This window comes from Coffea eugenioides, chromosome 10 (assembly GCF_003713205.1).
Source record: "Coffea eugenioides isolate CCC68of chromosome 10, Ceug_1.0, whole genome shotgun sequence".
In the NCBI taxonomy this organism is placed as follows: Eukaryota; Viridiplantae; Streptophyta; class Magnoliopsida; order Gentianales; family Rubiaceae; genus Coffea; species Coffea eugenioides.
The window spans coordinates 6,092,328-6,104,249 of record NC_040044.1 but is presented as its reverse complement, the minus strand read 5'-3'; the positions used below and the strand labels follow the sequence as shown (position 1 = coordinate 6,104,249).

At 35.1% G+C, this 11,922-nt stretch overlaps 1 protein-coding gene across 3 annotated transcripts; it reads left to right on the top strand.

Moving 5' to 3' along the window:
* Positions 1-5,957: 5,957 nt before the first annotated feature.
* LOC113750150 (O-fucosyltransferase 7) lies at positions 5,958-11,112 on the top strand. 3 transcript variants are annotated; one of them, XM_027294094.1, is made up of 12 exons: positions 5,958-6,406; positions 6,853-6,948; positions 7,190-7,289; positions 7,411-7,478; positions 8,404-8,411; positions 8,565-8,745; positions 8,825-8,953; positions 9,041-9,174; positions 9,262-9,475; positions 9,787-9,971; positions 10,065-10,160; positions 10,534-11,112. In XM_027294094.1, the coding sequence occupies exons 1-12, from the start codon at positions 6,263-6,265 to the stop codon at positions 10,685-10,687; spliced, it is 1,509 nt and encodes a 502-aa protein (XP_027149895.1). In that variant the 5' UTR covers positions 5,958-6,262; the 3' UTR covers positions 10,688-11,112. The 3 variants fall into 3 exon arrangements, with proteins under 3 accessions (XP_027149895.1, XP_027149894.1, XP_027149896.1); XM_027294093.1 differs by having other exon boundaries at positions 8,323-8,411; XM_027294095.1 differs by lacking the exon at positions 6,853-6,948 and having other exon boundaries at positions 8,323-8,411.
* The last annotated feature ends 810 nt before the right edge of the window (positions 11,113-11,922 follow it).

The following is an 11,922-nucleotide window of genomic DNA, read 5'->3' as shown; positions in this document are numbered from 1 at the left end:
TTCACGTGATTTACAAATGAATTTTCCCGAGTATTTTCACACAAATATATAAGAGAGACTGCCATGTTACGGATCCCGTAATATCCCCTTGGCCAAAGCCCAGAGATGTGCATGTGTAAATGTACTTTTCTTGATGGGAACTGCTCTCCCTCCGATCAAGCAACAGAATGTGCAGAAAAAGATATGGGCCCACTGGAGTGTTACTCGTCCTAAGAAACCTGCATGGATCAGTTGACACGCGTAGGACAACATTAAAGTTTGTACCTTTATTGCTTCCTGTTTGGACCCATGTTTTCAGCTGGCGAATTAACTCTAGGTTTTCTGTCCCGCGTTGTTCAATAACACTCGTTGACGCATCTAAAATTCGCATACCATATACTTCCTTTTTTTATAACTGACGTTTAAGGTTTTGCACACCAATTAAGAAAATTTTTTTATTGCTTAAATCTGTACACTACTTTCCTTTTGTACCCTTATTAATTGTCCAATTCACCCATGTTTTCTCTCACTAGAGTACTAAATGGTGCTGTTTTACTAGGTCAAAAGCAATGCAAACTAACTCCCACCAAACTAAATATTTCTAAAATGAAACTAAATGTTTCTAAAATGAAAAACTTTCCCACCAAAGATGGTTGAATTGCAAGTGGTTGATGCGGAGGGAGGCGGTGATGGAGAAGAACAAAGGGGGTTCAACATACTGCGAGAAAAGAAGAAAGAATACGGAGGGGCAGATAATTACTAGGGTTGTTACAAAGAGAGAAGCAATAATTACTAGGAGTAGTAATTAAGAACCCTGTATTGGAAAAGAGAGATAAAAGGGTAAAATTGTGAAAAAATAATTAATACTGTATGGGGATAATAAAACGACAGATAAAAGTACACTAGATCAAATTTCTTACACGTCAGTTATAAAAAAAGGGAGAGAGTCATTTTGATGAATTGCTTGGTAGGTTGTAGGTGCATATTGGCTTCTTGGAGTTGGTTCGGATGATTTTGGGTAACCTAATTAGGTCTTGAGATTGTGTGTTCGAATCATTTCTGTATCGCTTTTGTATCCTTGGGGGCGAGGTGTACAGGCGGAGCAGGAAGATTAGTCAAGTAAAATTAGGATACTCCCTATATTAAAATTTTTTTTGTATATATGCATATTGTAGTTATTACCCTTTCCTACATTTATATATATTTCAAATTTAATCTTACCTTTTTTTTCTTGCATTTATTTACTTTATCTAATTAATCTTACATTTTAAAAAACATGACATCTAAAGTAAATCTTAACGAGTACCCATTAAATACCGTTTGACAAACCCATTAATTTTTAAGACATATTGATTTACAAAATTAGCGGCTAACAAACTCTCTATTAACTACTGCTACTTACGACTTTGTGACTGTAGTGAAATTCCCATGTAGTTCTATGTGTTCAAAAAATTGGGTTTTTTTTTTTTTGTTTTAATGAGATTGAGCATTATTATGGAATTATAAAATCCCTAAAACATCAAACAGAAATATTTTTTTGTTGTTGTTGCGAAAACAAAAGGATGCCTTACCTAGCAAACACGTCAACAGGACAAACTTTTCTCTTTTTAAATTTTAAATTGGGGACTCGTCATGCTAGACAATCATTACCAAAACTTTTTTTTAATAAAATGTGTCATGGATAATTTTCTTGTTAATTTATTACAACATTACATGGATAGAAGCATTCTACTTCCAATGCTCATGAGTTGCCACAAAGTCCACAATATTTAAGATGATTTCTACATCAGTTCTCGTTTAATCACAAACATACACAAATGCCACTAATTAATTTAGACACATTCATAATAAACAAGCTCGAAGAGGATTGGATTGGGTGGTTTTTTTTTTTTTTTTTTGAAAAAAAAAAGGAAGTAAACAAGCTCCTGTAATTAATTTCATTCTAACCTGGTTTTGTGCGAAGTATCATGAAACAAAAAGTTGCTTAAGCTAACCGGAGAAAGAAAATAAAGTGTTGCCATCGAAGTAAAACTATGAATTTGAGTAGCAAAGTTGCTTTAATAGTAACGGATGGAAATCAAGATCTATGAATCCAAAGTGAAAGAAGTGAGAATTTACCTGAAGCTTTATATGTGTGTGATTGCGTAAAAAGTTATTCTGTTTGTCGATATCATATAATTACCAGCAGTTTCTGTCCATCATGTATCACATGTGGTGACTACAGCAGTATCTCTTTTCCCCTTAATCTGTCACAGTTTAGTCTTATTAATCTTATTTATGGCTCTTCTCGCTGTAAATGAATTAAAGTGCTCGACAATCAAGAAAGTAAAAATGCATGCTTTCTTTGAGCTGCTTTTTTTTTTTTTTTTTGGGGTTCCTCACATTTGTGTGCCCTTCTTCTCCTTTGTTTTGGAGGAGAGCAGAATGATGCTGAAGTAAGTTCATAAATCTAACTTGACAAAATCTTTCATGGCTGTTATTATCTTCGCAGAAGTGTTTCGTCTGATAGAGATTTTTGATGTAACGCTCACATAGGAATCTACTCGATATTGATTTCGATCTTGTTGCTTGCTCTATTTTTGTCCGAATCTTAAAAATACATCCCGCAAGTGGTCAGATCAGATGCGTCTTTTCAGCTTTGCCATCCAGCTTCAAAAAGCTGAAACGCATTCTACATTATTGAATGAAAGAACTGTCAAAGGAAAGATCATAAGCAGCATTACCAAGCCACAGCTTCACAGGCAAGGCAAACAATTAGTTTAAGTTAAGTGGGTCGACATTTTCTAATTTTACTGCTGCAGAATTCAATGAACTACACTGGCTACAACCTCGTACATGTTCATTATCGAGATTTCGAACTTAATGACGCTCCAAAATCCAAAACAATATCGAAAAGTTTCAGCACTTCATCGATTTCCCAAATCTTTATACTCATATTTAACGTGCATCTTATTAACAATATGCTACTTCATTAGTTAAACATTTTAATTGCTTTAACTACATATTTCAAATTTTCACGCCTTAGTCTGTGTGAAAATAAAAATAAGAATATCTTTGTGAGACGGAGGGAGAAAATATAAAAAACAGAGTCTCGTGAATGAAAATCTTTGGGGTTACGTTTAATTTAGTGGAAATAATAACTGTCTTTAATCTGCAAACTGTATACCATGCAAACCGATGAGATGACAATTTGAGAATGTTTCGGTTTTTGCAGCATGTTCATTCGTTCATTCATTCTCTATGGATGAAAGTTTTTGAGAGAGAGATTTCAAAAGCCGAAGAAGCATCTACTACTTTTCTTTCCCCTTCTCTTCAACTTATATAATTTTCTGGATTGGGATTTTGGGTTACTTATAGCTGCCTATTCTTGGAGTCTTGGGTCTTATGTGAAAGAGGAGGGATTTCCTTTTTCTTTATTTATTTTTTTATAATCTTTCCATAGCATCAATTTTTTTTTGCTTTTTCCAGCAGGCCGCTGGGTAATTAATTGCCAATTACCTACTACTACTTATTTGTCAGCCTCATTTCTTCTAGATAACCAAACTGTTCCGTCATTAACTCTCGATATCAATCAATGACGAAGAATTGGACCGAGTAAAAACCTACTCACAGTCAGGCCGATTGCAGGCCAAATAACAAAGGATTTCTATTCCGCATGCATTGGGCGCCATGCTCAATCAATCGATGCTGCTTTCTTAACCTTATACCTTGATATCTATGCTCTTCTCTTTCAAGTCTTCACCTTTATTTATATATATATTATTATGTTAACCGGTGAGAAAGGAGGACCTGTTAACCATTGGGACTTGACATGGCAGTAACATTTCACGTTCATAGAATTGGCAACCAAAGTCAAAATTGCAGCATTATGTCATTGTGTTCTTGTATTTTAATCCGACTTTAGGCAAGTGTGTTTGGATCGTCGATTATTTCACTCTATTTACACCTTTTTTACACACACTGATTTGCTTGCATCATCAACACATTTTCCAATCACCTTTTTATCTCACATATATCACATCAAAAAAGTGTTATCATACTTTTTCACAAAATTATCTCAAATAATTTACAATCCAAACACAGATAATAGTTTTCTCATTTCATGGACCCCTTCTAATCAGAGATTACTCGTTAAAGACACTACTTTGTTTGGGACACCAGACATTATAAGTTCAGCTTAATTACTATATTACATTTCATTTAATAAGTTCACATCTTAAAATATTTAGACGCATTTAATAATCAAAAATAAAATATTTTAATTAATTAAGCGGCACTTAATTTTTTTAAGGCAGAACTTACTCCAAAAAATAATTGATAATCTATTCACTTAATTATGACTTAATGCAAAATATACTTAAATGTTAGGATTTTAATACTTAATAATTCAATAAGTTCATATGCCTCAGATCTCATATTTCGATTTTTAGTTTTTAGTTTTATGAAACGCATGTATTAATGAGAATTTACTAATATTTCGTGAAACTTTATAAATTATCATATGGTAAATTTCTTGCATTGAGCCAAAAAAACCCCCGTAGTTTTGAAACCTTGTCATGCCAATTTTTCCCTTCTTCTATTGAGGCATTAAAACTTTTTAAAAGTACAAATATGTGGCATTTATTAATAAATACTGATAAGTATGCCAACTTGCCAAAGTAATTAATTCACTCGTTCAAAGGTGACATCTCCATAAACTTCAAACATTTTTGGTGCCGCTGCATTTTCAATGGCTTACTCGGTGCCACCGAATTTGGTAACGGTTGTAGTTAGCGATGCTCAAATAACTTCGCCAGAGTTAAGATGGATAGTGAAAGCCACCCGTCTAAATGCTTGTGCTAATTAATAAACTTTTTTTAGTGATTTTTTTTTTTTTGGGGGGGTGCCAACTGCCAAGACCATGTGGAAAATTTTATGTGACAATTTTGGTTCAATCTCGATATACAGCTCACATATTTCTAATCATGATTCACTATGGAATATATTGGTGTCGAAAGTCCTGTACTTCTCCTGAAAAAGAAAAAAGAAAAAAGAAAGCTTTTCGAATTTTTAGTACAGCCTAAATTAGTGAGCACAACTAGGAATGCCAATATTCCAATTCAAGTTGATATTCAAAATTCTACAAATATTAAGAAATTTGTTTTCAATTGATTCTGATTTTTAAGAGGCCAAATTCAGAAATCAAAAAACCAGTACTTTGTAACTTTAGTTTATTTTAATTTTTAAAAAGGTAAATTTTGAAGCAAAAAGCAATTAAGAAAATCAAATAACTTTTTTTTCTAAATTTGGAAGCTAAAAGCAAATAAAAAAATCAATCGAGAACAAACCCCTAGTAAATAGTTTACCACCTTTTTTTTTCTTTTGGAAGAGTTGGGTTAGGTCGTAAAAGAAGAGTGATTGTAACTAGAAAAAACCTCCCACTTACCAAAAAAAAATTAAAAATTAAAAATGTCACTTTATTTTGGCATAAGTTTTGTCAAACACAAGTAAATATGATAAAATCTGAATCTATTAAATTTAATTATTGAATTGAATTATTAAACAGCGCTTTAAATGTTTCATTAGCACAATACAACATAATGTGAAGTAAAACATTATGCAATTTTTTTTGAAAGAAAACATTACGCAATTCTGCTAAGCAATATCACTCTGCCTAAATAGAGAAAGGGCATCAAAAATTGCAATGCATTATTGTATGTTGACTGGGGGACCAATTTTCACCAAGTTAAATTCCCTACCATTTGTATTCTTTTTCCAGCAATATTGAAACTCATCAATGGTATATATAAAGTGGACATAGTCACAACTATTGGAAGTAAAGCTTGCAAAAATAAAAGGAAAAGCACAAAAAAAGATCCACTCTAATTCTGGAAATCAATAATTAATCTCTCCCTTCCCACATAATCTTGATTTTGACATCTTTATTTTCTCCCCAAAACTACTTTTTCAATTGGTTTGGTCCATCCCCGTAGGATTCTTCGGCCTGTTCCGCTCTACTTCATACCATACCATGCCACTGTTTCATCTCAGTAATTGTGTATAAATGCTAACTCCACTTCTATAACCGACCCAAACACCAAAAAGGCCTGAAAACAATAGAACCATTACACAAAACACACCAAAAACTTTTTAGATTTGGACTCTAAACTCAAGAAAGTGTCAAAATTAGCCGACCCTTTTTCTATATTTCATCATATTTTTCTGCCCATATGGGATGCTAAAATGTGTAAAGATTTGATATTTCTTGGTGGGTTTTAGAGGGATTTCGAAGGACGTGGTAGTGATGCAGAAGAGGAAGTGGAAAACGGTGGTGCTGGTCAGAAAGTTGCTGACTTTGGCCATAGGTGCAATAGCTTTGGTGGCTTTGATGTCAGTACATGTTCATCTGGGACTTTCTCCCTCTGCTGTTACCAGGTCGCTTACAACGGTATTTCTGTTTTACTCTCTTTCTTCATTTATTTCTGCTTTCTTTTGATATTACTTATTGATTATGTCAAATGAAATTTTGGGGTTTTGAAGTTATTAGAGCATTTATGATGTCTATATTGCATTTTTCCGGTTTCTGAGGTAATTTTGTAATTTTTTCAATCTATTAGTATTTGTTTGCTAGTTGCCTTTTTTTCCAACCCAATTCAGTAGAAAGCATCTTTCTTTCTTTTTTTTTTTTGGGGGGGGGGGGGAAGAGAAAGGAATTTGGGATGTCGGTTGCAATCCGGTCGTTGATACTGGTATTTGATTAAGTGAAAGTTCATATTTCGGCATAGGTATTTTTATATTTGAGATTAGGTAGGATCATGGTGGAAATTTAGTTCTCATTGTTGCTTGTCTTGTTTTTGAAGAATTTTACTGATATGGGTAATTTTAATCTTGTAGCAACATGAAATTATGTCTCAGAACCTGCAAAGAGAGGAAAGATGGAATCAAGATTTTTCTCCGCCTCATTTACCAAAATCTCCTCGCTTTCGCTCGGTGCTGTGCTTTTCCTTGAAACGCTGTATTTTCTTGGTTTATGTAGTAGTGTCCTTCTATTTTAATTGACTTATTGCAAAGAAGTTGCATTCTTTCCTATTGCTCGTCAAAGAAACTGATGTGCTTGTGGTGATTCATATAAAATGTGGCTTGATTTTGAGTGTTGTTGTTGTATGTGTGCATATGTTCCATAAAAAGTAGTCATGCATCTTTCATGTTTTCACTCTTTTAGATTTGACAGTTGGACAGTGCAAGTGGTACTTCGGATTTGGACAAGTTATGGAAGCCGCCACCAAATCGGGACTATGAACCCTGTGTTGCCCCAAGTCCATATTACGCATGTGAGTAACCTTTGTTTTATTCTTCATTCCAGACAAGGCGAGATAGTTGTGGTTATCTGAGTGCTCATATTAGACTTTGATGTGGCGCCAACTCTTAATAATGCACTAATTTTTTTTGCAGCTCCTCCGGAACCTCGTGGTTACCTGCTGGTTCATGCAAATGGTGGACTGAATCAGATGAGAGCTGGGGTTTGTTTCTCCTCCTAAGTCTGTTCAAAAGCAATTGCAGTCTGCACATTTCTTTCTTTCTTTTTGCCACAGGGACCTTTTTTTTTTCTTTTCAAATATCCTCTTTCTGTATTCTTTTTCTCTTTGTGCTCCTTTTTTTCCTGGGGCTGGGACAGGTTAACATTGAACCGTACTTTGCTTGATCACGTTTTCAAATATTCAAATTTGCATTTATTTGTTGATGTTGCTTAAATACTTGTGAATCTTTAACAAGTCAGTTCCCTAGACTGCTAGATAAAGTTTATTTGTTTTGCCAAGAACATAAGCAAATTGTGCTCAGGATTTTGAAAAGGCTTTAATTGTTTCAGCACTAGGAAAGGAAAAGTTTAACTGCTCTGTGCTCACCCTCTGAATCTAATAGCTCTCTGTGATCAACCATTGAAACAGTTTGCTAAGAATCTTTGTTTTGGTTACTGTTCTGCTTTTTGTGCTATCCCATATTCAATGTCATGTAACTTTTTCGCCCCTGCTCAACTTGCACTTGTCTGACTAATTCTAATTTATGTAGCTTAAGCTACAAAACCGGGACAAAGTTGTGCCATGCATATGATATTGAACTTCTTCCAGGATTTCTTTTCAATAGCAAGCAAGTTAAGACAAAAGTGCTTTCTGAACTGAAGTTTGTTAACATACACAGTGGGACTTAGCATGGGAAAGTGAGAATAATTTTTTTCTTTTCTGTCCAGTTGCGCAGTGAATGTGGAGTACAGAACTCCTACACATATATAAGTATATACTTTAATGAGTGAATGTTTATTCCGGAACCAAATTGGAAGTTGAAGAACCTGATTAATGCTAATTGCAGATATGTGACATGGTTGCTGTTGCTCGTATTATAAATGCAACTCTTGTGATTCCAGAACTTGACAAACGCTCTTTTTGGCAGGACTCTAGGTACCTTTTTCCCCCCTTTCTTTTGTTTCATTAGGACCAGAATTGGTAAACTGTTCCTGGCACTCTATTATGTTATTGTTAGTGGATACACATCTCACATAACTAAAATGTTCATGGTATATTGACATTTGATTCTTTTATCTTGAACTGCAGCAATTTTTCTGATGTCTTTGATGAAGATCATTTCATTAATTCCCTGACAAATGACATAAGAGTTATCAAAAAGCTTCCCAAAGAACTTGTGGCAGCTACTAGAGCGGTTAAGCACTTCAGAAGTTGGTCTGGTGTGGAGTACTATGAGGAAGAGATAGCTAGCATGTGGGAAGAGTATCAGGTGCATATTGTGGAAATATAATTTGGTGGATGCTGGTTTATAGATTGTTGTTTTGCTACTAAATGTTTAATAGTTGCAGGTCATTAGAGCAGCAAAGTCTGATTCTCGTTTGGCAAATAATAACTTGCCGCCAGATATTCAAAAGTTGCGTTGTCGTGCTTGTTATCAGGCACTCCGTTTTGCTCCCACAATTGAGGCAATGGGAAAGGTTGTTTCCAGGCTGAATGCTGCTTTAGTTTTAGTTGCTTTATTTTTCTCGTCTATGATACTGAATCAGCTTCTGTTTCTCATATAGTTGTTGGTGGAGCGAATGAGGGCCTTTGGTCCATACATTGCTTTGCATTTAAGATACGAGAAGGATATGCTTGCTTTTAGTGGATGCACGCATGATTTATCCCAAGAAGAAGCTGAAGAACTAACGGCAATTAGGTACGTCTTATCATGTACGATTATGAAGTGGTCCTTGTGCCTCTTTACTAATGGCCTTCCCTGATGCGTATCCTATTAAATTTATAGAGAAAACACCACCTGGTGGAAAGTAAAAGAGATTGATCCTATAGAGCAGAGAGCTAAAGGTTACTGTCCATTGACTCCAAAGGAGGTTGGGATGTTCCTTAGTCTTCTTGGATTTTCATCAAACACCCCTATATATATTGCTGCTGGAGAGATATATGGAGGTGATTCCCGGATGGCTGATCTAAGGTCACGCTTTCCCTTATTGATGAACAAGGTAAAATTATAGAAAAATGTCTTTAATTGTAAAAGTATGCTATCCAGTTAAAAATAGCCATACATGTGGAATAGCAGAGTTTACAATGATCATTGTAAAAGTGCATTATTCAGTTCAAGTCCTCCTGCCAAGAAAACGAAAGAAGATTCTTACCTTTTGATATTCACCAAACTAAATTTGGACTTCAAGTACAAAAAAATTGGGGCTAGCAGATTCCTTGTGATAAGTTGAGAGATGCCTTTCATTTGCATGATTTTCCCCCTACCTTCTGATGAAGTGCAGATTGGTTTAGATTTACTGTTCCTATGCAGGAAACGTTGGCCACTTTTGAGGAGCTTGAACCATTTACTAATCATGCTTCTCAAATGGCTGCATTGGACTACATTGTATCAGTTGAGAGTGACATATTCATTCCTTCATACTCTGGAAACATGGCAAGGGCAGTGGAGGGACATCGACGTTTTCTTGGGCATAGAAAAACTATTTTACCGGATAGGTAAGGATTTTGTCTAGGTTTTGAAAATTTGCATCTCACTTCCAGTTCCAGCAGGACTAAAACTGCTTTCGTATATATCCGTTGATTTATCAGCAAAGCACTTGTTCGTCTTTTTGACAAAATTGAGCTGGGGACGATGAAAGAAGGAAAAAACGTGGCAAGTCGAGTCATTGAGATTCACAAAAGGCGGTATGTTGAAGCAAATATCCCTTATTTGGTGCATATTTTTAACTGGTAGTTTTATGCTTGTCTTGTTTAACTGGTAGTTTTATTAGCATTAAGCATCAGGATTACGTTCTACATGAAGATCCATTTCATCTTTTAGAGTGCTTATACAATAAGTGCATGAACGTAGATGTGTAAAACTTACTGTGCAATTCATATCAAATTTAGTGTGCATTAAATTACTAATGTAACAGTGATGATCATAGCAACTAGCAGTGATGTGAATTATGAGCATTCAGTTGCTCTGCGTCACATTGATGCTATTAGAAACTTACTTCCATATGAATAACATATTGGTTTTCGATATTTACGTTACTTGTCTAATACTGATTGCCAGGCAAGGATCTCCGCGGAAGAGAAAAGGCCCAATTTCTGGAACGAAGGGGACTGATAGATTTCGGTCAGAAGAGGCATTTTATGTGAACCCGTTGCCAGATTGTTTATGTCAGAAGGAATCTCGATATACAAACAGTTCAAGAATCAGAAGGTAGCCAATGAGGTGCAGAACACATTCTTCTGGTTCTTTTATGGCTTTGGGTGTGCATCAACGCCGCAATGTGCATGTAATTATTTATTGAAGATCGGGCCATTGGTGCCACCATTTATAGATCATCGGATGTGCATAGGCTTTTTACACAGATCCAGGGAGACTCTTGACTGATAGATATACGCATAAATCATTTGCAACGATTGCAGAAGAGAGATCATTTTAGGTCGGCACTTATTTTGTTCAGCATAGGATTTGTTTTTTCAGCGGAGTATAGGAGAGGAGGCATTTGTAAAAAGAGATCAATAGGCAAAGTCAATGTAAGCATTCTGTTCGTTTACAATAAAGCTAAGCTTTTGGTGTATTAGCCATTCTTGGATATTCATCCAATGCAATAAAAAATGGGAGATCATTTTTCACTTCAAAGAACTTGATTGATTCTTAAACTGCCTTTTCGTTTTCTGTTCAGATTCCCAGGGGAGTAAAGGGTTTTTCTTCTGATCTTGTGGCTAACATTTTGCTCCTCTTTCACTGTATTATTTTCCTCTTGCAAAGTTGGCAAATGGGCTAATGTCTTTCATGCATAGTTTTGAGCTAGGTATCCTTTTCTGTTTATAACTTTTTATTTTTATTTTTTCGCCAAATAAATTGAATCACACGCTAGGTTGTGTTTGGATTGCATTTTCCATGATTTTTCATGGAAAAATTACTGTAGCGATTTGATGTATGTGAGGGAAAAAGGTAATAGGCAAATGTGATCACGGAAAACGACGTAATTTTCCGACCAAAAATCGCAATCCAAGAACTCTAGGTTTTTCCAGCCTTCGAACATGAATTACTAATAGAGATCTACCAAACTTAGAAAAGAGAAAAAGAAATTACTCCATGGGTCCAATGGAACCGTTGCTTTGGTGAATTGCGAAGACAAGAGAGTCCTAAATCTTGGAAATTCGAATAATTGACAAAATCTTGCAGTTATCTGATATCACAGCTTATCAATTGAATTTGACAATTACCAGCTAAAATTTAAAAAAAAAAAATTTTACCCTCTTCTTTGTTAGATTTTCATTTTTCTTCCCCAAGTGTTAGACAATTACCAGCTTATCATTTTTTGAGCTTTCTTTTTTGCCATTCTTTTCCAGTTTGGTGCATATCTAAAGTTGAGGAAATGAAAGTTTTAAAGGATAGGAGGATAACTAGATACCACAGCGCATTCAGATATGATGATGAAGAGGACAT